The sequence below is a fragment of the Nicotiana sylvestris genome, chromosome 11, assembly GCF_000393655.2.
Source record: "Nicotiana sylvestris chromosome 11, ASM39365v2, whole genome shotgun sequence".
NCBI lineage: Eukaryota > Viridiplantae > Streptophyta > Magnoliopsida > Solanales > Solanaceae > Nicotiana > Nicotiana sylvestris.
Window position 1 is genome coordinate 145,673,037 of NC_091067.1, and position 23,527 is coordinate 145,696,563.

The 23,527-nt window shown below is 38.4% G+C and overlaps 1 protein-coding gene across 3 annotated transcripts; it reads right to left on the bottom strand.

Annotated features, from left to right (window-relative positions):
- Positions 1 to 1,155: 1,155 nt before the first annotated feature.
- On the bottom strand, positions 1,156 to 6,550 carry LOC104212397 (uncharacterized). Of its 3 annotated transcripts, XM_070162847.1 has the most exons (7): positions 6,331 to 6,550; positions 4,669 to 4,788; positions 3,565 to 3,660; positions 2,963 to 3,043; positions 2,798 to 2,879; positions 1,886 to 2,174; positions 1,156 to 1,679 (listed from the first exon to the last, which is right to left on the bottom strand). In XM_070162847.1, exons 4-7 carry the CDS (start codon positions 2,998 to 3,000, stop codon positions 1,573 to 1,575), a joined length of 516 nt encoding a protein of 171 aa, XP_070018948.1. In that variant the 5' UTR covers positions 3,001 to 3,043; positions 3,565 to 3,660; positions 4,669 to 4,788; positions 6,331 to 6,550; the 3' UTR covers positions 1,156 to 1,572. The 3 variants fall into 3 exon arrangements, with proteins under 3 accessions (XP_070018948.1, XP_070018949.1, XP_070018947.1); XM_070162848.1 differs by having other exon boundaries at positions 2,009 to 2,174; positions 2,963 to 3,660; XM_070162846.1 differs by having other exon boundaries at positions 2,963 to 3,660.
- Between the last annotated feature and the right edge of the window lie 16,977 nt (positions 6,551 to 23,527).

Genomic DNA, 23,527 nt, shown 5'->3' on the forward strand with positions numbered 1-23,527 from the left:
AAGGAAGAACAAGATTCAAAATTAGTTATAGAAAAGAAGCAAACTTACCAAAAATCATCTCACGTTCTTAAAGTTTTCCTTAAACTCAAAGTTTTCTATTTATTCATTTACATACAAACAAATTTGACAATCATTTTTTCTATTGATCACTTAAGATTGGGATTGGAAATCATAAATAGAGAGCAAGTGACCATTGCTAAAGAAGATGACTCACTTTGACATAATATTATTTGAGTCTAGTTCTGTTCATTTATTGAACCATTGACAGCTCTATGCATATTTTGCTTTAAATTTTTTGGAAAAGCATTCAAATTTGTCCTTGTATTATTCGGAATTGCTCAAATTTGCCATTTATTGGACTTTAAGTTCATTGATACCCTTGCTTTTAGTAAATGTTTATTATTTACACCATTAAGAGACTTTACTCCCTCCGTCTCATATTATCTGTCATGATTCTCTTGTACACCCCTCAAAATATAATTAATCTTTAATCTTTTTTTCATTGGTATTTGAACAAAGTTATCCATAATTGAGGTATTTGTAGTCTTCAAGGATAATTATTATTAAGGGAAAAAAGGAAAAAGGTTTTCAATTTTATCTTGAACTTCTAAAGTGAAATAATTTGAGACAACTATTTTTAATAATCATGATTGATAATATGAGACAGAGGGAATATAATGTTTGTGCTTACCAAACAGATATACTAAATTGGGAGAATTTAAGTAGATTGTTCAAATGTGTGCAAGTAGGAGCATCAAATAACAATAACATAACAAAGGGCATTTTAATTTGTTTAAAGAATTAGAAAATCTCCAATTCATAGGTCAGTAAAACAAATCCTTCGGGGATCATTCACAAAGTTCCAAAACAACCTTAGCAATTTAGCTTATACAAAGGTTAAAAGTAGTTTATGCAACAGCCTCAGCTTTCTATCTTGGATCAATAATCTGACTGGACTTATTCCTAAATTTCCAGCCAGAACTTTCATGTATGTGTTCTCTTCCTAATTCTTACTATGTTACATTAAACATGCGTGAATATATATATATATATATATGTACATTGAAATCATGTATCAAGCCGAGAGTTTCGGAAACAATCTCTTTACCTTCACAAGGTAGGGGTAAGGACGGCGTAAATACTACCATCCCCAGACCCACAGAGTGGGATCTGAAGAGGGTAGTGTGCAGGAGCCCTTATCCCTAGCTGGTGGGTACTTCTTGCAAACAAAGATCCACAGTGAATAAAAGTGTAACCCCTACATCAAATGTTTAAAGAGGTATCATCTATTACAATGGCGTGTGCATGCTAATTTTGGGCACCGCCATTCAGCAACAGCACATGCCAAGTTACAAGAAGAGATCCACTATTTACAAATGGAAGAGCAAAACAGAGCAAAAGCAAAGTGGGAACATTGAAAGCAACCAACACTTGTTTAAAACTCGCAAATCACAATGATATTATCAAACAATCGTATCACGAGCGTGTACATTGTCATGAGGCTGATTTCATCATTGTGATTGCTAGTTACCCACTGAACATGACAGTCCCCTTTTGAGGCTGAAGTTTTATTTAGTCTTCATTATCATCATCCTCAGCACCTACCTGAATAAGCTGATACCCGATCATAATGCGTATATGCGATTTTCTGGGAGTGAGATCTGTTCCAAACCGCTTGCCTGCAGAAGAAAAAAATCATCTTGCACTGGTTAGAAACAAGGTGAGTGCTCCTTTGGAACAAAAAATATCTTGCTACTACAACCTTGTGGAGAATGTAGATCAAGTTTTTTTTATCTATAACTTGACTACCAGAAGATAATCAATGAGACCCAGCATCTTTTTTCTCTTAGTACCCCAAAACATTAGCCAAGAGAATAGAAATTACCACTCTGGATATATGAAAACTCGAATATGCAATGGCGTAATAGTGTAGCAAAAAGGATTATAGAGAAGAACACATCGAATGATGAGATCCCCAGAAGATAAAAAGAAACAGAGAAAGCACTACAAAATTCAGAGTCACTTGGACTCAATTTATCAGGAACACCGCTAGTTGATTCCTCTTCAGGTTCCTCCTCATCGGCATCTTTTTCCTGCTCAGATTCATCTTCTGACTCATTTACATTATTCTTCTTCGCAGCCTTTTCTGATGCCGTTTCGGTCTTCTTTTGGCTCTGTAAATAAACCAGAGACATGATGTGAAAAGGTCACAGAACTCAAAGAAAATACTGGCGTGAATGCACAAAACTCTCCCCTATCCTTTCTCTCGATTTCCATCTATTTCTTTTTCCATTTGGAAGGATGTAACAAGAAACAGCTCAAATTAAAAAGCTCTATGGTAATAAACATAACAAATGTTAAAGCATTAGCAGCAATCCAGACAGCATAATTTAGCTCATTGAGTACTCCACTTCTTTTACACCCAAAGATAAAAGTTCCTCACTCTCTCCAAAATCAGGATTAGAACACGATATCTTCCCAGACAAAGCCAACTCAAACAGCAGAGAAACTTTGCGAACAATTTTGTCAGCTTCTATGCTGTTAACTCATATGATGATTTTTTATTAACCCTCTGAGACCTTAGGATGTGGATGTGGAAATTCAAGTTGAGAACAGGCAAACGTACAACCAAGGAGCTTTGAAATGAAATTTAATAAATTTATTGTTAATCAAATTTCTCCATGAAATTTCATATAGGCCACAGAGAATACAAGTTAGCAGTTGCAAGCCAAAATCATCTCTCAGTTTGTATTTCAGTACTAAAACATAGTTAAACGTTGATAAGAAAGAAACATACCATTGGCTGAACCTTTCGAACTAACAGATGCTGATGAGGGATTTTTTGTGCTCTCTCTTCTGCGCTTCTTTCCTTTACTTGACTAATCATTTGACCAGAGATGCATCAGTACACTATAAATAAACAGAACAATCACAGATGCTTTTATCACATTCAGAGGTCAACCTGTTCCTTCTCAGCAAGCAACTCAACAGTCGTACCATGACGAGCTTCCAAAAAGTCCATCAACTTTGGCACTATGTCCTCCTAATGCATATGAACTCTTAATTAGTTAAGATACTTGGAAGGAAGATTATATACAAATGCCAAATCTCCACGTAGTATGAAGTGCCAAGTTGAGGATTAAAACAATGCCTTCACTCTTAAGACCCTTTCTCTTTTTGATATGTAATTCACTCATAAGATAAATTACAGCTGACTAATTTAAGAAAGAACTACTTGAGTCAAATAAAAAAGACCTAACATGCAGCAAAAGATATGAACTCGCCTTCCTTGCTGTATAGTGGTGAACAGGTATATTTAGTTCAATGCAGAATGTCAACAGCTTCTGTTCGGAATACTTGTCAAGCTTTTCTTTTACTTCCATCTTTTTATCTTGCAACTTACGATGATATAACATCAAGCATTCTAAAAGCTCAATCATAAGATAATCAATGAGATACATTTACAATCAGTACGACCAAGCAAGCAAAGAGAAGGTTAATGTTCAAAGTTTCCCAAACCACCATCGCAGGTATGAAAAAGCAAGATATTGGATAGTCATTTACTCATCTATGCATCCTTTCGCAACATGAGATGTCCATTACAGCCATTCACGCAACACAGAGTAAGGAAACTGTGAATTTGGTGTTCTCGATCTGAGCCTGCAAAGGACAAGAACTATAAGCGAAAAGAATAAAATGTTGAACAAGCACGACGAGATGAGAAGTGAATATCATTCTATCGGGTATAAGTCGCTGACTAGTTCCATAAGCGGAGATCAAGTATCATAAGGAATAGTCCTAATCAATTGTCGGTAGAAGGATCGTGCGAAATGCTTTGAATCATCATCATTGCCAGATGAAAGAAGGAAAATCCTGAGAAATCCCGAGTATAACAAAATGGTAGAGAAATCACCAAAGCTTTGAATCCAATGCCTACTATCTGGTAAATATTTCTCACAGATAATAAAACTTTCTGCTTGCTTGCAAAGAAGAAAAGTACCATATATTGCCATCTCAAAGGAAGAATGATATGGCACTCGTGTGGAAAATATGCCTCTTTAGAAACTTGTGATCCAAAAAAAAAAAAAGGAATAAACCATTCCTTTTCATAAAGAAATACAAACTTTTCATGGAATGACGCTGCAAATGATTTCATATTTTTCTTTACATCATTTTAATTCTCCACATTGTTTTGACTAGCGAATGAAGAAAGGTAGACTAACAAGATGGCCAAAATAAATGGCTTTAAAACCCACAATATTTGTTCTCGAGTAAAATGACATAAGCAATTTCTTCAAGATAAAAGAAATAATTGCAACTTCTCCACACTTCACTACAATTTTACCTAGATAAATGGATTGCTGATAGAAAATAGTAGAGAACCAACAGCCAACTCATCCCAACTGATAAATGTTGTGTTGTCACCAACTATTTTCAAAAGAACCCTACAACTCATGCCAACTGATCAAAGTTGGGTGGTCACCAACTATTTTCAAAAGATCTCCACAACTCATAATTTTCTTTCCTACTTTCAACTACTACCCCATCTATTTTACTCTCATATTTATCGATTTAACCACCTCAACATTTACAAAATCTGTTAAGGCATGCAAACAATGGATGCAAGAGCGTATTATTAAGTTGTCCTTTTAAGTCTTGAAGACATACCTTTATCCGCCTATTGTTCCACTTAGTAATACTTGCTATAGTCCTCCAGACCTTCATTTCCTTGACCTTCTTGCTTAGCAACTTCCACAGGCAAGGAAGAGCGCCAAAGTCAGCAATGCGCTGAGTTATGAAGATGGTTGACATTAGTAAAAAATAAGGCAATATCCATGTCTGACGCAGTTACGTTTTAGAAGAAGATCGAAACAAAACACAAAAATAAAAAATCTGGTGTAGTCTTTGCACAGTGTGCTCATTCTCAACAATTTAGCACATTGAAGGAAGGATGATGTTATAGTAACTTAACAGAACAGCATAGGAGACAATTAGTCCCAAGACACTAGTAAAATTAACAAGGGTGAGTCAAACTCTCTTTCCCTTTTCACACTTGAGGTATGCAAGATGTGTACAAGGGGCACAATCCATCAACAAGAAAGCTGCTTGAAAGAAAACTCTTCAAGTATCAACTGAATTCTCTTTTTATTTTATTTTTCCAAGAAAAGGCAAGTACCAACTGTATTCTCATTTCAATCAATATCACATAACTTCAAGCTCATATTTTGCAAAATAAACTCAGCAAAAAACACCTATAGAAAAGAAAATAGCTTGTGATACAGACCTCTCCATAGCATCTTAAGGGGTCGTTTGGTAGGATGCATAAGAATAATGCTGAATATGGTGTATTAGTAATGTTGGTATTAGTTATGCTTGCATTAGTTATGCTGGTATTAGTTATGCTGACATATTTCTTATCCATTGTTTAGTTTGATGTATTAAAGCATTGCACAATTTCTAAAAGAATTGCTTGTTTACAAAAATACCCTCAAAACCAGTCCATCACTCTAAAACTTTTTAAAAGAAACATATGTTGAGAAATATTTTTATATGAAAAAGTTTAAAAAAATTATTTGATTTGTCTACCTATATTGTAATATAGAACTAAATATTTATATATAAAAAAGGAAATATGCTAAGTATTTTTTTATTTACTAGATATATAATTTTATTTCGCACTATTTGAATTATTTTAAACTTGCATTAATATAATAACTAGCATATTTTAATCAAGCATAAATTTTAAAGGATAATTTTGTCTTTAACTAAGCTAATGCATTGCATGCATTAAAACCCATTGCATTGCTAACTAATGCATAAGTTAGTTACCATGGTTTTCTATGCATTAGTTATGCATAGGATAATACCAAATAGGAGGTATAACTAATGCATAAGTTCAAAATGTCTACCAAACAAGGTATTATTAATACACAAAGCTAATGCAAGCATTATTTTATCTAATGCAACCTACCAAACGACTCCTTAAGAGAATTATGAAAGTAAAGGCCCCATTTGGGAGTGTAAAAGCACAATCTTTAAGCATGTGAAGATATTTTCTTGACTAAATCTAGACAACTCCAAGTACTTTTCTTTTCTTATTCTATTTTTTAAAACTCAAGGACAACTCCATGTTTCTTATTACCAACTTGCATACATAGATATTTTGTCCCATGGTCGTATCAATATCTAAATAGGCTAAGTTAGAGACACTAAGAATTGATGACCCAAAAACTCGCGGTCCAGATGGCAAAGAACCTGCTTTCACACCTTCAGACGAACACACTTACAGAAGGAAGAACCTTTAAAAACTCGTTTGGTGGGAAGCTTTACCAAAATGGGTTGGTTCTTCGTAGGCCATTAGAAAACGCAGTGCAAGCTAGGGTGGCCATTAGAAAGGCGGCGGAAGCTACGATGGTAGATGCACTTGAAGCGATACAAGATTTCTTCTCTGATTTTCCGATAAAGAGTTAAAGACCAGGCAACTAGAGTTTCATATGAAAGGCACAAGTGGATGGGAGAAGTTCCATGAAGCTGAAAAGGTGGGAGGAGCAGTCGGGGTGTGTCGATTCTAAGCACAGGATTGGATAACCATTTTGATTTAAGATGCAAAAATAAAATAATACCGGTCCATATGTTTACTGCATAAAAAAGCCCATCATTAAGATAGCCGCTTTAAATAGATGTACATTTAATTATGCTATTGACTACTATTACAATACTAAATAAAAGTAAATTAATCTTATCCACAAATCTCTAAACTAAGAGTAGCTCCGTAGGAAATAACAAAAACTACATACCAAATGTAACATGCTAAGGTGGCGCAGCTGTATAGAGGAACCGACCAAATCCAGTAATGAATGAAGCACAATGCAGTGGCAGAGACATGATTTTATATAAGGGAATTCAAAAATGTCACATATTATGGTATTTGAACATGTGACTTAAAGTAAGTAACCCCCTTTGCCACTTTTCCAGAATATTACTTATTCTAAGGGGTTTCACCAGCTTATAAAACCAAAAATACTAGTTTTTATCCTATTACCGTGTAATTTTTCAGTAAAGATGACTCAATTGAAACCCCCTTCTACAAGCTACCTACACTTCCGGCACAATGTTGTAGAGTCAAAAAAATGAACGGATAAGAAGATGATATTTTAAAGTTGATTCATGAACATGCCGAATTATTTTCTCAATACATATTGTTTAAGATGTTTCCACCTCTCAATCATTTTATTTTATCTCATCTCATTCCTTTCTTCATTGGTCCATCCATCGAACAGTTTGGATCGAACCATGAAAGCTTCTAAAAGCTACTTGAGACCCAAATACCTGAGACTGGATGCCGTCTCTGAAAACAATATGTCCAAGCGTACGGAGGGAAGGGATGACTACTGAAGGGGACTGATGTCTGAAACATCAATTGACATATATATCAGGAAAAATCATAAGTTAGACATGGAAAAGTTCCTTAAATGAGGAAACTGTAACATTCCACTCACTTGAGGAGTCCAACTAGCCGTTGACAAACACCATCACCAATGATGACTTGAGTTTTACAGTATGTGCTACGAGTAAGACAAACAAGTACCCAGCATGCAATTGATAGTACCTCTTCATCGGTTAAACTAAAAAGGCGAAAAAGTTCCCGGAGTGATGCTCTCACCTGACAAATAAAGTGTAATTACTAATTTGAAGCATCCAATAAAGTTTTACTTTTTATTTTACCAAACTAGTCTCTTGGCACATGTGTTGCAAGTGGATACGTATCAATGATAACTTTAAGAAAACTAAGTAAGTACTATTCAATAAATGCAAGTTACAAAAATAAAATTAGGGCATGTTTAAAAACCAATGTGTAATTACTAATAGTAATTACACAGCCTATTAATTACATAGTATAGTAATTACGAAGAGTTGTTTGTTTCCCACAATGCAATTAAACTATAATATCTAGTGTCATGGATGGTTGCACAGGCGTAGTAACATAACTAGATATTGTTTAAAGTTAATTTTTAAATAAACTACTTTCAAAAGAACATGCAAAAATCTAACGTGTGCCAATTATATGTGTACATAAGAAGTATTAAATTATATTTATTATTAAGTATTTAAAATACAGATTCTTGTGTAAAAATATACTCCTCCAGTCCTAATTTATATGAAGGTATTCGGATTTTGAGAGTCAAATGAATCATTCTTTGACTGTGATTATTTCATATGCCTTTTAAATAATTTAGACTATTAATTATTGTGACTTATTCTTAGGTTTCGATTACTACCTGATGTTGCTTTTGCATTGGTTCTGTTGCTATCTTAGAGGTGTTAGTGCTTCTTTTCATGACGCTTTTACTACTATATTTCTTTAACTGATTGTTGTGATTATGCATGCCTTGAGTGTAGGGTCGACCCAAAACAGTCTCTCTACCTGCTCCAGGTTAGGGGTAAGGTTGTGTGGACACTACCCTCCCCAAACTTCACTTGTGTATGTTGTTTGTATTAATTATTGCAACTTATAGTACTTTTTACGTAGTTTCCAAAAATGTAAATTTTATTTCAAAAAAATTAGAGATTATATGTTCAAATTCGTGGTCAAAATTGAAAATTTTGAATCATGATAAGCGAGAAGTGCCCCTCGGGCTCAGTATCCACAAACCTGCCCCTGAGGCTATATCTCAGTACAGAGCCAGCCCCTCGGGCTCAATCTCATATCACAAATGAGTACCCGCGCTCACTAGAGGTGTACAAACTCCTGGAGGGGCCCCAAACTCCTGGAGGGGCACCTCGTGGCATATATGTAACTCAGGCCCTCGGCCTCAAATCAGTATCAGTGTTCCTCAATATAGGCCCTCGGCCTTACTCAGTCCAAAAATCATCACAAGCCTCTCGAGCAATAAATAGACAGTGTTTTCAGCCCAAACATTATTTAAAAATATCATTTAAGTCTTAAAATCTGAGAAAGAATGGCTTAATAGTAAAATAGTAGGAATTACCAGGACTGAGTTCAAGTAATAAGTCTAAACAGTGAGGAAACAATAATAAAAATCCCCGAAGGGTTCAAGTAGTTGGCACGAAGCCCAAACATGGCGTTCAGCCCAAGTCATGGTGATAACAAATAACTTTCAGTCAAATATGCGGTAAAATCATCAACCGGGACGGACCAAATCATAATCCTTAATAGTATACGACCCTGCGCTCGTCATCCAATGCGTGTCTCACCTTAATATAGCACTACAATATATAAATCCGGGGTTTCAAACCCTTAGAGCATCATTTACAATCATTACTCACCTCGAACCGGCTAAATCTCTAGCTCGCGACGCCTTTGCCCCTTGAATCGGCCTCCACACGCATCGAATCTATCCAAAATTGGAACGAATACGTCACAATATGCTAAGGGAACAAAGCCCATGCGAAAGCAATCGAAAAATACCAAAAATTCCGAATTTAGAAAAACCGAGCCCCAGGCCCACTACTCGAAACTTAGAAATTTTCACATCATTAGATTCCTTGTCTTCCCACGAATTCATACATATCAAAAAAACAAAAATCGGAGTCCAAATCACCCCTCAAGTTTCCATTTTAAGCTCTCTTAAACTCAAGCCCTAATTCTCCATTTTAGCCTTTAAATTCCTTTAATTACAGCCCTAAGTCCATGGAAATCTACCATAGAATTGTGTTTGGTCCAAAATCCTTACCTTAATGAAGTTCCCTTGAAATCCTCCTTCCAAATCGTCCAAAAGCTCTCAAGCCGAAGTTAAAAATGGTGGAATAGCTCAAACTCGCGAAGGGAAATAACATATATGCTCTGCCCAGTCCTTTTCGCATCTGCGGCACCATAGCCGCTTCTGCGGTACCGCATTTGCGGTTTACTATCCGTTTCTGCGGAATTCACTTAAGGGACCAGGTCCCGCTTCCGCGAAACACCCTCCGCATTTGCGACTCCACAGATGCGGCTAACCTGACCGCTTCTGCGGTCCCTAACAAACTCCTCCTCGTCCGCTTCTGTGGCCAATCCAACACATATGCGGCGCCACACCTGTGGTCCCCCAATCGTGCTGAAATTCAGAACATGAGACGGATCCCCAATATACTTCCGGAGCATAGAAACATGAAACACCGGATGCACACTCGACAAGCTGGGTGGTAAAGCAAGCTCATAAGCCACCTCCCCAATCCTCTGAAGTACCTCAAATGGTCCGATGAACCGCAGACTCAACTTCCCTTTTTTCCCAAGTATCATAACACCCTTCATGGGTAAAACCTTCAATAGAACCTTCTCGCCAACTATGTAAGTTACATCTCGAACCTTCCTATCAGCATAACTCTTTTGCCTCGACTGCGCTGTACGAAGCCTCTCCTAAATCACCTTCACCTTCTCCAAAGCATCTTGTACCAAATCAGTCCCCAATAGCCTAGCCTCACCGGGCTCGAACCAACCAACTGAAGATCTACACCGTCTCCCGTACAAAGCCTCATATGGAGCCATCTGAATACTCGACTGGTAGCTGTTGTTAAAAGCAAACTCTACGAGCGGTAGAAACTGATCCCATGACCCTCCGAAGTCAATAACACAAGCACGCAACATGTCCTCCAATATCTGAATAGTACGCTCGGATTGCCCGTCCGTCTGAGGATGAAAAGCTGTGCTCAACTCCACCTGAGTACCTAGCTCTCGCTGCACAGACCTCCAAAACTGGGAAGTAAGCTGAGTACCCCGATCTGAAATGATGGAAACTGGGACACCATGCAACCGAACAATCTCCCGAATATATATCTCTGCCAACCGCTCTGAAGAATATGTAGTACATATATGAATGAAGTTCGTGGACTTGGTCAGTCGATCCACGATCACCCAAATTAGCATTGAACTTCTTCAAAGTCCATGGAAGTCCAACAACAAAATCCATAGTGATCCTCTCCCATTTCCGTTCAGGAATAACCATCTGCTGGAGCAAGCCACCCGGTCTCTGATGCTCATATTTCACCTGCTGACAATTGAGCCACCGAGCTACAAACCCCACAATGTCTTTCTACATTCTCCTCCACCAATAGTACTACCTCAAATCCTGGTACATCTTTGTGGCACCCGAATGAATGGAATACCGCAAGCTATGAGCCTCCTCCAGTATCAACTCCCGAAGCCCATCCACTTTGGGCATGCAAATCTGGCCCTGCATCCTCAACACACCATCATCACCGATGGCCACATCTCTGGCATCATCATGCTGAACTCTGTCCCTAAGTACAAGCTAATGTGGATCATCATACTGGAGCTCTCTGATGTGATCATATAAGGAAGACCGAGATACCACACAAGCCAATACCCGACTGGGCTCAGAAATATCCAACCTCACAAAACGATTGGTCAAAGCCTGAACATCAACTGCACAAGGTCTCTCCGCAACTGGAATATATGCCAAACTCCCCATACTCATTGCCTTTCGGCTCAAAGCATCGGCCACCACATTGGCCTTTCCCCGAATGGTACAATTTAGTGATATCATAATCCTTAAGCAACTCCAACCATCTCTGCTGTCTCAAATTAAGATCCTTTTGCTTGAACAAATGCTGAAGACTGCGATGATCAGTGAATACCTTACAAGACACGCTATACAAGTATTGCCTCCAAATCTTCAATGCGTGAACTATGGCAGCCAACTCTAAATCATGCACGAGGTAGTTCTTATCGTGGGGCTTCAACTAACGGGAAACATATGCAATAACTCTACCCTCCTGCATCAACACACAACCAATCCCTACTCTCGAAGCATTATAATATACTGTATATAAACCTGAAGCTGATGGCAAAACTAACACTAGAGCTGTGGTTAAAGCTGTCTTGAGCTTCTAAAAGCTCTCCTCGCACTCGTCCGACTATACAAGTGAAACACCCTTCTGAGTCAACTTGGTCAAGGGTGAAGCTATAGATGAGAATCCCTAAAAAATCGGCGATAATATCCTGCCAAACCTAGAAAACTGTGAATCTCAGTAGCTGAGGACGGTCTGGGCCAACTCTGCACCGCCTCTATCTTCTTCGGGTCAACTTGAATACCCTCACTAGACACCACGTGTCCCATGAATGCCACTGACCCGAGCCAGAACTTGCACTTGGAGAACTTTGCATAAAGCTTCTCCTCCCTCAATCTCTGCAATACAACCCTCAAATGCTCCGCGTGCTCCCCCTGACTATGCGAATATACCAGAATATCATCAATAAAGACTATGACAAACGAATCAAGATAAGGCTGGAACACAATGTTCATCAAATGCATGAACGCTTCTGGGGCATTGGTCAGCCCAAAAGACATAACCAGGAACTCATAATGACCATATCTAGTCCTGAAGGCTGTCTTAAGAATATCCGAATCTTTGATCTTCAACTGGTGATAACCCGAATGGAGATCAATCTTGAAGAACACCCTCACTCCCTGAAGCTGGTCGAATACATCATCAATGCGAGGAAAAGAATACTTGTTCTTAATTGTTACCTTGTTCAATTGCCTATAATCAATGCACATTCTCATTGTGCCATCCTTCTTCTTCACAACAGAACTGGCGTACCCCAAGGTGACACACTAGGCCGGATGAACCCCTTATCTATGAGTTCTTGAAGCTGCTCCTTTAACTTCTTCAACTCCGCTGGTGCCATACGATACATCAGAATAGAAATGGGCTGAGTGCCCGACACCAGGTCAATACTAAAATCAATATTCCTATCCGGTGGCATGCTTGGCAGGTCTACAGAAAATATATCAGGGAAGTTCCTCACAACTGGAACAGAATCAATACTGGGAGCCTCAGCTCCGACATCCCTCACAAAGGCATGATACGAGAGACAACCCTTCCCAACCATGCACTGGGCTTTAAAGAAAGAGATCACTCTACTAGGAACATAATCAGTCATGCCACGCCACTCGATCCGTGGTACACCCGACATAGCCAAAGTGACTGTCTTAGCATGATAGTCTAGAATAGCACGACACGGACATAACCAATCCATGCCCAAAATGATATCGAAATCCACCATACTCAGTAATAAAATATCAACTCGGGTCTCCAGACCCTCGATAGTCACCACACATGACCGATACACACGGTCTACAACAACAGTATCGCCCACCAGGGTAGATACATGAACATGTAAAGCAAGAATCTCACGGGGCGTACCCAAATAATGAGCAAAGTATGATGACACATAAGAAAAGGTGGATCTGGGATCAAATAATACAGAGGCATCTCTGTGGCAGACTGAAACAATACCTGTAATAACAACATCGGAAGTAGTGGCATCGGATCTGCCTGGAAGAGCATAGAAACGAGCCTGACCGCCCCCTGATCGATCTTCCCCTCTGGGGCGACCCCTGGCTAACTGACCTCCACCTCTAGTTAGTTAGGCGGGTGGTGGCGAAGCAACTGGCGCTGAAGCCGAAGACTGACCCCTCTGCTGGGATGAACTAGAAGCACGACGAGGACACTGCCTCCACATGTGGCCCATCTCGCCACACTCATAACAAATCCCAAGTGCTAGAGAAGGGGACTGAAGGGAATCCCTCATACTTGAGTGACTAGCAGATGCACTCGGCATAGAAGAGGCCTGAGCTGATGGAGCACGGGATGAACTTTGAGCTGGAAGGGCGCTGAGTGATGACTGGCCCGACTCAATCTCACGGGTGATATCAACCACCTCCTCGAACGTAGCACCAGATACACTCTCTCAGGCATAATAATACGGAGCTGATAAGTAAGACCATCAACAAATCTCTTGATCCTCTCTCGATCTGTCAAAATCAACCAGATGGCATGACGAGCCAACTCAGAAAACCTCGACTCATACTGCGACACAGTCATCTCCCCCTGTCGCAACCACTCAAACTGTCTACCCAGCTCCTCTCTACGGGACTACGACAGATACTTCTCCAGGAAGAGAATGAAAAACTGCTGCCAAGTAAAGGGCGCTGCACCAATAGGCTTATGCCTCTCATACGCCTCCCACCAAGTGAAGGCAGCCCCAGAAAACTAAAAGGTGGTAAATGCCACACCACTAGTCTCAAGAATCCTGCTGTACAAAGCATCCGCTGGCACTTATCTAAGAAACCATGGGCATCCTCGCCCTCTGCACCGCTGAATGTCGGAGGCTAAAGTCTACCAACCCTCTCAAGTCGACACTGCTCATCATCCAGCATAACTGGTACTACAAACTCCTGGACTGGTGCAACCGGCTGGGCTGGAGGTGCCCCCAGTGTCTAGAGTCCCTGCACAACCTGGTTGGGTGTGCGAGCAATGAGGGTCTGGATCCCTCCCCCGGTCTATGAAGTAGCTACGGCTGTAGTAGCTGAAACCGCCTGAGCCAAACTGGTACACACTGATAAGATCTGAGCTAAAACCTCCCGAAGGCCTGGAATCATAATAGGCATAGCTGGTGCCTGGACTGGTGCTGCTGGAGCATCCATAGCTGGAGCCTGATCCTGAACTAGGGCATCTGGTGGATCAACAGGAGCTGCCCTCGCTGCTCTGCCTCTGCCACGACTACAACCGCGTCCACGACCTTTGGTGGTCTTAGCTGGTGGTACTGGTGGTCATCCACCCCGTCCGGTAGCTCGTGTCCTCACCTTCTGTGAGAGAGTAGAATAACAGAAGATTAGTACTCGGACCAACAAGTTCGCACAACAAGAATTTCAAGAATATGAAGCTTTTCCTAAAGGTTCTCAGCCTCTCGAGGATAAATACAGACGTCTCTGTACCGATCCGCGAGACTCTACTAAACCTACTCATGACTCGTAAGACCTATGTAACCTAGGCTCTGATACCAACTGTCACGACCTTAACCCCGAACCCGGTCGTGATGACGCCTCTCGTGAAGACAAGGCCAGCCAATTAAAAAATTCTCAGTTTTAAATAGTTAAATAGCATAATAATAATCTACACATGGTTTAATAACACGAAAATAGCGGAAATACTAATAACAAATGCGAAAACCAGCCTGACACAACCTTAACCGGGGTGTCACAAGTCATGAGCATCTAAGGACCCTGATACAAGTATGCTAAATCCAATATCTAGTACAATGTTTGAAAGGCACAAAAATAGTAAGATAATAGAGACACAGGGCTGCGGACGCCAACAACTACCTCGTAGTTCCGAATACCGCTTGGGACTGGAAGAATTAGCACTCAGGAATGGAACCAGCGACGACTGAATCTGCACACACGGTGCAGGGAGTAATGTGAGTACTCCGACCCAGTGAGTAGCAAATATAAATAATGGCTGAAAGTAAGAAATCACATAAAGCACAAGGCATTCTATAGTGAAGCAGTAAAACATCATTTGAAAGCAGTAACTCAGTAAAAATCAAGTAAAATCTCTTTTCACATGTAAAACAGGTAATTAATGTAAGGTAAACAGATAGAAGTTTGCCCCTCGGGCTCAGTATCCACAAACCTGCCCCTCGGGCTATATCTCAGTACAAAGCCAGCCCCTCGGGCTCAATCTCATATCACAAATGGGTACCCGCGCTCACTGGGGGTGTACAAACTCCTAGAGGGGCCCCTTACGGCCCAAGCGCAATCATAAGCCATCTCGTGGCATCAAATCTAGGCCATCGACCTCATATCAATCAAGCCACCTCGTAGCATATATGTAACTCAGGCCCTCGGCCTCAAATCAGTATAAGTGTTCCTCACAATATAGGCCCTCGGCCTTACTCAGTCCGAAAATCATCACAAGCCCCTCAGGCAATAAATAGACAGTGTTTTCAGCCCAAACATTATTTAAAAATATCATTTAAGTCTTAAAATCTGAGAAAGAATGGCTTAATAGTAAAATAGTAGGAATTACCAGGACCGAGTTCAAGTAATAAGTCAAAACAGTGAGGAAACAGTAATAAAAATCCCCGAAGGGTTCAAGTAGTTGGCACGAAGCCCAAACATGGCGTTCAGCCCAAGTCATGGTAATAACAAATAAGTTTCAGTCAAATATGCAGTAAAATCATCAATCGGGACGAACCAAATCACAATCCCCAATAGTATACGACCCCACGCTCGTCATCAAACACGTATCTCACCTCAATATAGCACTATGATGTATAAATTCGGAGTTTCAAACCCTCAGAGCATCATTTACAATCATTACTTACCTCGAACCGGCTAAATCTCTCGCGACGCCTTTGCCCCTCGAATCGGCCTCCACGCGCGTCGAATCTATCCAAAATTGGAACGAATACGTCAAAATATACTAAGGGAACAAAGCCCAAGCGAAAACAGTCAAAAAATACTAAAAATCCTGAATTTAGCAAAACCCGAGCCCCGGTCCCACTACTCGAAACTCAAAAATTTTCACATCATTAGATTCCTCGTCTTCCCACGAGTTCATACATATTAAGAACACAAAAATCGGAGTCCAAATCACCCCTCAAATTTCCATTTTAAGCTTTCTTAAACTCAAGCCCTAATCCTCCATTTTAGCCTTTAAATTCCTTTAATTACAACCCTAAGTCCATGAAAATCTACCATAGAATTGTGTTTTAGGTCCAAAACCCTTACCTTAACGAAGTTCCCCTGAAATCTTCCTTCCAAATCGTCCAAAAGCTCTCAAGCCGAAGTTAAAAATGGTGGAATAGCTCAAACTCGTGATGGGAAATAACATATATGCTCTGCCCAGTCCTTTTCTCATCTGTGACACCATACCGCTTCTGCGGTACCGCATTTACGGTCTACCATCCGCTTCTGCGAAATTCACTTAAGGGACCAGGTCCCGCTTCTGCGAAACACCCTCCGCATCTGCGACTCCGCGGATGCGGCTAACCTGACCGCTTCTGCGGTCCCTGACAAACTCCTCCTCGTCCGCTTCTGCGGCCAATCCAACGCATATGCGGCGCCGCACCTGCGGTCCCCAAACCGAAGGTGCGAAAACACCAGAAGCAACAAAACTTCAGCAGCTGCAATTACACTTCGATTTCCCCGTTAACCACCCAAAATCATCCCGAGGCCCCCCGGGACCTCAACCAAAGGTACCAGCAGATCCTAAAACCTTTTTCAAACTTGTTCCAATCATCAAAACACCTTAAAAAACGTCAAATCAATCAAAACACATCGGATTCAAGCCTAAGTTTTCAAAAATCTTCCGAAATACGCTTTTGATTAAAAACCCGACTAAACCACGTCCAAATGACCTGGAATTTTACACACACATCCCAAATGACATAACGAAACTGCTGCAACTCTCGGAATTCCATTCCGACCCCTGGATCAAAATCTCGCCTAACAACCGGAAATCGCCAAAATATCAACTTCGCCAATTCAAGCCTAAATCTACTCCGGACCTCCAAAACCTATTCCGATCTCGCTCCTAAATCACAAATCACCTCCCGAAGCTAACCGAACCATCGGAACTCACATCCGAGCCCTCTAACATATAAGTCAACATCCGGTTGACTTTTCCAACTTAAGCTTCCTTAAAAGAGACTAAGTGTCTCAAACCTTACCAAAAATCATTCCGGACTCGATCCGACCAACTCGATACCACAAAACACGGATAACGAAGCAATAAGAAGCATAAATGGGAGAAACGGAGCGGTAGCTCATGAGACGACTGGCCGGGTCGTCACAAGTAGCCTTTTTACTATTATAGTTTAAAATAGCAATGACGCCCACAATAGCCCAAATGAGGAAGAAGGCTGGAATTGTAGTGCCAAGAATTATAGGCAAATTGTTTTTCTTCTTCTTCTTCTTTGGCGATTTGGCGGATCGAGTTGTTGGCTGATTTCCTCCTGACGATGAATCAGTGGTCTGGCAAGACTCATCAGATTGACTGCACAAATCTGAAATGCCTGAAATACTAAATATATAGTAGAAAAATTGAGTCAAATTAGTGTTTAGCACATTACAAGTCCAAGAAATAGAACATGTAAAAATTTTGCTAGTTGCTTTTCTTACTCTATGTTTAGTCCATTTTTGTTTGACAATGAGGCAGGTATTGATCCACTGAACTGGTTATTTGACAAATTCCTGGAACAAATCAAAATCAATTGTCACTATTTGTCATATTAAGATGGAAAAATTTAGCATATTTATCATAATAATAAAGTTTAGGTTTTACGCACCGACAATCTAAAAATATTTACATAATGAGATCATGTATCATGTTATCATTATACTGTCAGTGTATATAACTTAAATCAATCAGAATATAACGTATTTATACTAGCAGTTCTTTAAGATTCGGTAAGGTGCCAAGGAAATCAGGAATAGGTCCATCCAAATTGTTGTCACTCAAATCACTGCAAAATAATAAAAAAAGAGTAAGAAATTAAAACACCCCATTTGCTAGGAATAATTTGTGTATTTAAATCAAATTAATGAGGAAAAAGAAAAAGAATAAGAAATACATTGTCTGAAGAGCATCCATGGAACTAAGATCAGGAAGTAATCCTGATAGGTTGAAGCCACTTAAGTACCTGTAAATTAATTATTTCAACAAAATTTTAGAATTAATATAAAAGCATGTATTATCTTATCAATTATATTAATAAATAAGATGGTGCTTACAGTGCTGTTATGCGAGGTGGATCATCACTGCTACAATTAGCCCAATCCCAAGTAAAGGATGTTGGAAGACAAGGATCACCATTCCATTCTTGTAATACTTCAAATTCATCTTGCAGTGATACTAAGCTCTCCACTATATAAAAAATATCATATACTACTTAATTAAATATAATATTCCATATATAATTCAATAACATTAAAACCATCAATAAATAAAAGATTTAAGTTATATACACTGATAGCATAAAGAATTTTACATTATCGTGCACTTTTATCATCTATAAAAAAATTTATTACTCATTTTTTCAGATTGCTACGAAAGAGTTACTCTTTGTTGTAGGTGATCAACTTAACCTAATTGTGAAAAGAGTTTATACACTATCAATACATAAAAATTTAAACTCATAGATGAATGAATTTATCTTCCACGCACCAATAATGTAAAGAACTTTTAGACTACCAGGTTGAATTGACGTACAACAACAGGTAATTCTCGATATTACGTAATTATTATAATATATGCGTGAAAAATGGGTCGTTTGGGTTGGTATTTTGGCCGGTCAAGATTGACTGACTCATTAAATGGGTCATTGTCCCCAAAAGTTCGCTTGAATTAAGATGGGATAAACAATAAGTTGTAATCCAACATAGTATGATATGATGATTAGTAAAATAAAATATCACGTTATACATATTCTTTACGGTGTTATTGTGCATGACTTAACTTTGATTAAATAGTAGGGTACGTAGTACGTACCATCTTGACTGTTTGTTCCATCAGTCAACGCATCACTAATCTATATATATATATATATATATATATATATATAAAGCAGGGGAATGGAATGCTGCTGTGGCACTCTCATATCCCAACAAATATATTTATCTAATTTCTCAGATTTTCAAAATTTTCCTACTCACTTTAACTCAACAAATCAATTATTAAAAAATTAGGCTCAATTACAGCCCCTAATAAGGAGGAAACAGATAAAGCGGCGGTTTCAAAATTCTCTTCATACCGTTTCAAGCACAAAATCCATATCTGAAAATCAAAAAGTCATCATATTGAAACGCTGCTTCTTATTAACAATCTATAAAAGCAACAGAAGAAACCGTATGATTTTCCACTCTCTCCTCTACAGGTTAGCAATTCTGATACCCACATTGAATTTCATTAATTTCTTAGAAATTTTATTAGTATTTATTTTATCATTGTTTATACATATGATATTTGTTGTCTAATGAATTTGTGAGTTTATCTGAATACATTCATTTGTTATACCCTATGTCTGTTGTGGTTAAATTAATCTACTAAGAAAGAGTGGATATGTCTGAATATAGGTGGAAGAATTGCTAGCAGAGCCATCTCGGCTTTGGTGAGAACTGAACTAAGTTTTTTTTTCCTCTGAATACTTGGAAAAATGTCTTTTTATGTTACGGGTTTCAGAACTATTTGCCTTAAAAAAGTGAGAAAACATCTTCCCTTCTTGAATCTTTCCCTAGCTCGATCGGTTTGTTTTCACATCCTCGCAATCTTAGGTATGTACTCCAAGACATGGTTAAACTCCTGCTATTGAAAGTTTTCTCTAGTGATGCTATATGCCCACGTGAAGTATGTCTCTTTCTTTTTATTTCAGTCCAACTTATTCGGAGTTCGAAACTCAAATTTGTTGAATTGTAGAGAAATCATGGCCACACTTTCATTGTCTGTCACTTGAGCAATACGTGTGTGCGAATAATTTTACAACTCAGACTCTCACTCTATTTTGTTCTTCTTTAAACTGTGTACCAGTGGGTCTAGGTGGATTAACAATGGCTCTGAGTTCGATCGAGTTTCTTTACAGTATCCACCATTCACTTGTGTCAAATCAGCTTTTCAGAGTATGACTTCCATATTTTGACTACAATTCTTATCAGAAGGCATGATAGTAATAAGTGACAAAGATGCAAAAAACATAAAAGTTGTCCTCCACTTTTGGTTAGAGGCTGAAGATGAACTTTCTAGGTTGGACATTAAATTCAGCAGCGGCACAATATAATCTTGAGGGAAGAAAGCCTTTTCAAGAAATGGTTCTGTTCCGTTACTAAGAGACACAATGACTGTTACTCTTCTATTGTTCCGTTACTGAAATAGTTTGAAGTTTTGAACTTTAGATTTATTTCCTTTTATGAGACTCTACAAATCTTAGTTTTGTTGGTTATTGGGGATGTTTCACCGTCTCTGAAATAGTTAAAAAAATTTAACTTTAGATTTTTGATGCTCCTTTCTTCTTCTTATGTGAATGCAAAAGCTGAGTGTTGGTTAAAAGTTTTTAACTTTAAATTCTTGATGCTTGAAGGGTAACACGACTAAATTGGTATCATGGAAAAAAAGAGAACTTACTGTAGGCAAGAAGACCAACTTGAAATGCTTTGTTTGTCCTTATTTCAGTAAGTTATGGAATTACCTTTTTCTCCTATATAAGAAGCACGGTAGAAACATTCTATTTATAAGACGAGTTCAAGGAATATTAAAATAGAAAGAAACAAAACTTTTGGAATTCTGTGGAGGATCGAGAACTAAAATAGAAATTTGTAATGCACCATATATAATTGATTTTTATGCATATATACTTATAAAATTGTCTTTATCTCAACAAAATTTATAAAAAAATTAATTCTAAATAGACATTTCTGTTATTTGTAACCGCCCGAAGCGCGTCAAATTCTCTAGTGATGAATAATTCCAAGGCATTGATAAGAGGAGGAAGTGTTGAATCAGGAGTAGGGACAAGAGAAAAAGTAGTGTTTGGTGTAACAGTAAGATTACTAACAAACAATTGAGTAAAATTTCCATATGGTGGTAAAATAGGGTCTGAAAAAGGCTCAATATCTTTCAAAATTCTGAAGGATCTTGTTTGGTTTGAGTCAAGTTGAGTCACTTCAGAAAAATACATGTTCATATAAATTGGAACTTCAAAGGGAAGAAATTTCTGTTTAAAGTTATGAAATTGGATGAATTGATTGTAGAAATAGTATTTTGTAGCACTTGTGGAGGATGATCTACTTGAGTTGTATCAATGTTTATGGCATCGTTTGAGACTGATATTAATCCATTTCCAGGAATTCCTGGCACCCATATTCTGTCATAGGGATTATCTATGTACCTGTTGATTTTAATAAAAAGAAATTTATTAATGAAAAAAATAAGTAATTATGTATCAACAACAACCGTAATGACTATGCTTCAATAATTTCAGACAAATTAAGGTCGATTATATAAATTTTCACTATTCATATCATGTTGCTTCATATATGCCCGCTCTCAATATAATATTACAAAAAGATTAATTTCTCTAACACAGAAAGTATAAAATCAATCTAATATGACAACATAAAACCAAAATATATAGACATATTTTTGTCCACAGCAGCACCTGCAGGAACGGAGCTAGATGGTTAGAAGGAAGTTCAATTGAATCTCATTTGGCGGAAAGTTTCATATACTGTGCAAATAAAGTATATAAATGTGACATTTCAGAAGAATTCCACATCGACAAAACACGGGAATAATACTGAGTATATAAGTAAATAAGTCTTAGACCCTAGTGATTAAAGTCGTGCGGACCTAAGCCCTAAGTGAATTTATTACATATGGTATCAAAGTCACTCCACGTGCAACCTTAAACGATGGTAGGACAAACCTCAACGGTCAACTGTGTTTAGGCTGAGTCCCTGAGGGGGTGTGTATATGTGGCACCCTAGGTGAATTCCACATCGACAAAACACAGGAGAGAATCTGGGTATATAAGTAAACAAGTCTTAGGCCCTAATGACAAGTTTTAAAGTTATGCGGGCTTAAGTCCAAAGCGGACAATATCACTAGTAGGCTGAGTTGTTATAATAAATAAATTCTTTGTATGTAGATAAATTGTGGGATCTTTTTAACCTAAGTGAAACTTCTATTATGATGGTAAATGTGACTCAATAATTGCTTTATGTAGCAAGTCTAAATACAACTGACATCCTTTATTCGAATTTCTGACTCCACTACTGACATTGGATCGAAGACTAACACAAAGAGAAGCAAGATAATATTGAGATAGTTTTTATACCTGATAGTTTGGTTGGAACCATAAGCAACTCTTCTGTTCAAGAACAAAGCATAATTTGGATCAACATGACTATACATATTAGAATCCAAACTACAAGTGCTGAGATAAAAGGAAACTGATCAGCCACTGTTTGAGCAAGACAGACACTAAGGTAATCCCCTTTAACAACATAAATTGTCTCGTAATAAACAAGTTGGTCACTAGTTTTGACATTGGCCCAATTATTCCCATCAAATTGAAGTGAAAATGATGGAGGTGAAGATTTTCCATCATAATTTCCATAGTTAAAGCTCGCTCGAATTAAAACTCGAACGCCTTTTTCGACTTTAATGAGGTAGCAATTCTTGTTTCTGCTTGTGAACACTCTAAGAGTGTCCATTACGTGGGATAATGAGTTGCTGGATTGTACAACGTAGGATTTTCCATTGGTAATATAATCTTCATCTCCTAATCAGACTATTGAATTTTCGTCTGTGTACGTTTCTGATGATCCACAATCAAGCTCACAAACACTGCAAATAAAGGGAAAAAATAGAAAAGAACAGAAATTAATTAGCAAGATATATTAAATAGAATATGGTTTTCAGAAGGTATAATTAATTAAGCTATATAAGCTTTTACCATCAGCAGAAACTGAAGAGAAAACACAGAGAACTAAAACAAGTAGGAGAAAGTGGCTGCTAGCCATGCTGAAGTATAGAATAATAGATAATGAAACTTGGGGCTGCATTATACATACGGACAATTTGTTATATATAATTAATTGTTAGATAGTGATGGTTTAGTGTCTATTTTAAACCAATGAATTTGCAAAAGTTGACCTTGTGTTTGGTGTATATTCCCCCTTTTCACTCGTTTACTAGCTTTTATGATGTAATATATTTTTATCGA